Below are 6,000 nucleotides of genomic sequence, written 5' to 3'. Positions count from 1 at the left end.
ACCATTTTTGACTATACCCATTTGCTATACTTTGTCCTTAATCCCGTACATTCACACGTTACTGACTCCTACATATCCACTTTGACACACTTCACACATGACACGGACATTTTTAAGAAACCTTAAATAAAGGAAGGTTTCATTTTGCACCTTACTCTTGTTGTCCATCTCTTTTATGTTATCGCTTGACTCTGGGGAATCTAGCCATAACAGTATATATGAGCATAGTAGATGTATAATTTATCTGTAGGCTACAAGGGTGGCCCGCATGCGTGGGCGGCGGCCCGGTGTGTGGGCCGGTGCGTCTGAACGTCCCGGGCTGAATTTGTGTCCCAGTCCGCCCCTGGTCTAAACTGACGCCGTTTTGCATTCCTATAGGTTGTAGATATGAGCATGGTTTTATATACTATCACGTTTAATCATGTTTTATGCCGTTTGCCAAGACTTGATAAGTCGCTCGTAACACACAGGAGGTATGGAAACTAAGAACACCATATGTGGTAAATTGTACAGCTAATATAACACAACACATTAGTTGTATTTCCTTTAACTGGTGGATTATGGATATATAGTTGCTGATCGACAGCTGGAACACAAACCACCAAATACAACAAAATAATTCAGATCCAGTCGTCATGACTCCACTCCGGAGGGATTCCCCGATCATTTCTTACAGTTTCTCATCAAGGGGGTGTCTCCTGACCCCGGGACAAACACACTGCCTGTGGAAGGTTATGTGTATTTTTTTTGTCATTAACTTTTTTCGGACCACTTATTTATTTATTTTGGTGACGATCCGACCTCCATGCTGCTACTCTGGTTCAAACTGCATCCACCAAACAATATGATTTATCTCGACCTCCCCAACATAACCTAAATCTGACACGGTGTGAGATGTCTTTTTTAGCTGTTCGGTCGTAATTTCCTGCGATCTTCTTCATGCAGTCAGTCAAAAATGAATGAATGAATGGGCGTTTCTTTGACTATTTATAGGCAAATATGGGCGCTACGTGAAGCCTGCAAAAGCTGCGCCGCATTTCGAGTCGATTGTGATTTATAAAGGGAAACAGGCGTAGGAAGTGCCGGTACGCACTTCCCTCGCCGGTACGCAATGTTTTGTGAATCGGAAAATGTCGGAAAATGTCTGTACCTATTTTTTTGCTTTGCACTACGTAAGCAACCTTCTCACGTCAATCCTACGCAAGGCGTTATAAATGAGGCCCTAGGTCCGAGCTCTTTTACTCTCAGCTTTCCCTCCAGTGTCCTCCTCTCAAAGGGTGTTTATTTAAGTGATTAAACATAATTTTCCTTTTCCATATTCGCTATTTAGTTTTTTCTCCGTCTCCGTCTAACTCTAACTCATTTTTGATTTAGTCTTAGTCTTTAGACGAAAATGGTTATTAGTTTTAGTCACATTTTAGTCCTTTTTATCCATCATAGTTTTAGTCTAGTTTTAGTCGATGACAACTCAAAACGTTTTAGTCCAGTTTTAGTCGATGAAAAATTATTACATTTTAGTCAACTTCTAGTCAAAATGTTTTCTCTCTTTAAACCAATTGAGAGTTGCTCATTAGCGCATGAGGACAAAATGGCCTGATATGTTCAGGAGCAAAACGTCACAGATTACCCGTCATGTCTGGCTGTCAGAGCAGAATAACCTGTATGTGCATGGCTGACGGCCCGGGCACGGCAGAGGTCGAGGAGGTGGTCTCGGGAGGACGGCCCGGGGTCAAGGCAGAGGCAGAGCAAGGGCGAAGGACACGGCGGTCAAACTCAGTGGACCGGGCACGAGGACGGGCAGGAAGGCGGCGACGGGATAGCTCCGGAGGACAGGCAGGACGACGGTGGCGGGACAGGAATCGTAGCAGGCGGGATCAACGTCTGAACAGGATTTGGAGCCGGCTGGACCTCCGACAGAACAGGAGTTGGCAGGACCCCCAACGGGACAGGACATGGTGTTGGCGGGACCCCTGGCAGAACAGGTGTCGGCGGATCCCCTAACTGAACAGGACATGGTGTTGGCAGGACCCCCGGTGGGACAGGTGTCGGCGGGATCCCGACAGGACAGGACACAGAGTTGGCAGGACCCTCGGCGGTACCCCCAACGGAACAGGACACAGAATTGGCAGGACCCCCCGGCAGAAGCCCCAATGGAACAGGACACAGAGTAGGCAGGACCCCCAGTGGAATAGGTGTCGGCAGGACCCCAAACGGGACAGGAAATGATGTTGGAAGGACCCCAGTCGGAGAAGGGACTCAAAAAAGCTGTTGACTATGAACAGACAAGAAAAAAACATAAATCCATAAATCCGTAGCATGAGGTAGCATCCAGACAAAACCGACAGGGACAAACATGGAGGTGTAAGGAAGACGACAACCGAACATGGAGCAAAAGGGGAAGACAAGACTAAATACACAGAAGGGTAATCACAGGACAAGACACAGCTGGGCAGGGGAGGCAGAAACACAAGGGCAACAGGTGAACACAATCAGACAATCAGGCACAGGAGGGAAACTAAGGACAGGAAGTAAAACTAGACAAGACGGGAAGTAACAGACATAACATGGGGGTGAACACTTTTCAAATTAAAAGTGGAAAATATCAAACAAAAACCCATAACCATGACAAAAGATAAGGAGCAGAATCGTAAAATCGATACAGTATTTGACAGGCAGCCAGTGAAGTTGCTGAAGAACAGGAGTGATGTGTTTAATGGAGAGGGTTCTGGTGATGATGCGGCCGGCCGTGTTTTGGACCAGTTGAAGTTTGTGGATGGACTTGAGAGGGAGACCAAAGGGAAGAGAGTTGCAGTAGTCGATTTGTGAAGTGACCAGGGTGTGAACAAGGAGGGCGCTGCTGTTCTGTGTGAGGGACAGGCGGAGGCGGTTGATGTTACGTATATATGGAAATAACCAGACCGAATTGAACTACTGATGTAAGTTTTGAAGGAAAGTGTGCTCTAAAGGATAACACAGACTCCTAACCTGAGGGGAGGGTGAGCCTGAAGAGTTGTCGATGGAAATGGAGAAACAGTCAGGATTGGTTAGGCTGGATTTGGTTTCCTGTAAGCAATCAGAGAGAGAGGTGGGAGGGAGGATGGAGGTCGGTTTGGAGGACCAATAGAGCTGGTTCCCATCCGCGTAGCAATGAAAATGAATGTTGAATTTACGGAAGATATGGCCAAGAGGAAGTAGATAAATGATGAATAGAAGAGGCCCCAGGACAGAGCCCTGGGGAACACTGGGAGTGACTGGGAGTGGCTGTGATTTGAAAGTTTTGAGTTGGATGAACTGAGATGATGACCATCTTGGTCAAAGTTACAGGAGGGGTGCCAAATCCATCAGCCATAACTCTGCCAGGTTTAAAGGCACTTATTTAATTTGATTCCTAATAGGATCAGAGTATGTTGCTTTTGTTTAGTTAAACAAGAAGGTAATAAGTAACACCAGTGTGATTTCGATGCGATTATGACCATCCTGGCCAGAGTTAACCTGTTAAGCCCGCCAGCCCCCGGTCTTGATACAGGGTACTTATTATATGTTATAGTTTGGATTCCTAAAGCTTTTAGTCTCCGATCCCATAATTCAAGGGTGGTTTTCACTATAAGTAATGTTTATTTGTTGGATGGACACTATAATTTAAAATGTTTTACTATGTTCAATCTGAATTTACTTTAAAATAAAAAAAGTCTATATTGATTCTGACTTTTATACATCCAACTCACAGGTTTATCATTGCTTTTAGAAAAAAGATTATTAATTTAACCCTTTTAGAAGTGAAGATATAGTCATTTGTTTTGGGAATGTCATTTTCGAGCCTGAGACCTGAAAAACAGGCTCAGGGCTCAACAGGTTAATGGAGGGTGCCAAATCAGGCAGCAATAACACCAGCTCTGACAGCCATTTAATACACCATGAATCCAGAGTAAATTGCTTGTGTATGGTTAAACATGAAGGTAATAACTATTAGGGTGATTTTTGTGAGAGGATGACCGTCCTGGCCCATGTTAGTGGGGGAGTGCCAAATCTGGCAGCCATTACATCTGATGCATGGAAGCAAGTGATGAAGACTGAGATGAAGATGACTGCAGAACAACAAAGTAAAGCTGAGGGATTTCAGTCTTTGCTAGAAAGTAAGCAGTAGTAGGGGCAAGACAGATTGAGAAGAGATATATCAGCTGTAGAACAGAGAGCTTTGCCAGAACACAGCAGCTTCTCAACACATCTCTCTGCAAATGGAGACTTCCCAAAGAGATGAACTCTGCTTTCCACAACTCTTCAACAAATCCTGCAGGAAGCCTACGCCAGCTCAGTCAGATGTCCTGCTCGCTTACGTCCTGCTGTCCTTCATTGCTCTGATCACTGCAGCTCTCAACCTGCTGGTCATCATCTCTATCTCCCACTTCAGGCACAGACAAACTTTCAATTTAAGCTTATATTTGTTAATAATGAAAAAAATAACATGATTTAGCCATGCATATATTTATTTTAATTAATCTTTCAGATAATAGTTGTTCTGTTTTAAATTATAAGAACACATTCAAACATGACGTTGTGTGACAAAATATTTAAAGCAGGCACTCCTAAACAAATGCATGTCCATAAAAATGCTTTTTTGGTGTTTTAGTGCTGTTGTTTGTTACAAGCTATCATTGATAATCTTATTTATGATGATATTCTTCCTTTCCAGGCAGCTCCACACCCCCACTAACCTCCTCATCCTCTCCCTGGCTGTCTCAGACTTCCTTGTGGGCCTACTGTTGATGCCTGTTAAAATCCTTCTAACAGAGACTTGCTGGTACTTGGGTGACCTGATGTGTGCTCTGTATAATATTGTTGATTTTATCATTACCTCTTCTACGGTTGGAAACATGGTGCTCATATCCATTGATCGTTATTTTGCTATATGCGACCCTCTACATTACACCATCAGAGTAACTCTCAACAGAACAAAAATCTGCATCTGTCTGTGTTGGATTTGCTCTGTTATCTATAATTGTCTCATTTTAAAGGACTTTCTGAGTCAACCTGATTCACAGAATTCTTGCCATGGAGAGTGTGTAGTTGTGAATGACAATATCACAGGAGCTGTTGACTTAGTTGTTAACTTTATTGCCCCCATTACTGTTATCATAGTTCTGTATATGAGAGTGTTTGTGGTGGCTGTGTCTCAGGCTCGAGCCATGAGATCTCATGTTATCGCTGTCACTATGCAACGTTCAGTTGCTGCAACTGCTAAGAAATCTGAGATGAAAGCAGCCAGGACTCTTGGTGTTGTTGTCCTTGTGTTTCTAATATGTTTTTTTCCATATTACGCTCCATCCCTTATAGGTGAGGATATTGAAAATAGTAGTTCAACCTCACCCATTGTAGTCTGGTTGCTGTATTTTAACTCCTGTCTGAACCCAGTGATTTATGCCTTCTTATACCCCTGGTTTAGAAAATCTATCAAGCTCATTGTTTCCCTTAAGATACTTCAGTCCTACTCGTGTGATTCTAAATTACTGTAAAGACGGACTGGGTTTGAGATATATTCTAAAAAACCTCTGTTCAGATGGACATATGTTTGCTATTGTTGCTGAGTCACTCAATTAAAGTCAGAATGCAATGTGTAATGATTACACATTACGTACTGTAGTAAGACATTATGCAACAATAAAATATTTAATAATTTGTATTTTCCTAGAAAATAAAACCAGAAAATATTACATTGCATGGAAGAAGTTGTAGTTTTTGACCTGCATTGACTTCATTGTGAACAGTATTCTGTTTAATTTAGTAGACATTATGTACAGACTGATTGATTATGTCGTTGACAGTGGGTCAGTGTGCAACTTCCAACAAAGAGAGTGTGTGTGTTGAGAGAGCGAGAGAGAGAAAAAGGAGAGAAGGTTTACTGACACATAACAGGTTTGGTTCTCCAAAATAATGACGATACAATATAACAAGAACAAAAATAAATCTTGTTGAGTGCTAACACGTGTTTATTTTACCATTGCC

The 6,000-nt window shown here is 42.8% G+C and overlaps 1 protein-coding gene across 1 annotated transcript; it reads left to right on the top strand.

Annotated features, from left to right (window-relative positions):
- Nucleotides 1-4,235: 4,235 nt before the first annotated feature.
- On the top strand, nucleotides 4,236-5,510 carry LOC117495331 (trace amine-associated receptor 8a-like). The gene is made up of 2 exons (XM_034146528.1): nucleotides 4,236-4,408; nucleotides 4,691-5,510. The coding sequence occupies exons 1-2, from the start codon at nucleotides 4,236-4,238 to the stop codon at nucleotides 5,508-5,510; spliced, it is 993 nt and encodes a 330-aa protein (XP_034002419.1).
- The last annotated feature ends 490 nt before the right edge of the window (nucleotides 5,511-6,000 follow it).

Source organism: Trematomus bernacchii, unplaced genomic scaffold (genome assembly GCF_902827165.1).
Source record: "Trematomus bernacchii unplaced genomic scaffold, fTreBer1.1, whole genome shotgun sequence".
Lineage (NCBI taxonomy): Eukaryota > Metazoa > Chordata > Actinopteri > Perciformes > Nototheniidae > Trematomus > Trematomus bernacchii.
This window is presented reverse-complemented; position numbering and strand designations above follow the sequence as displayed.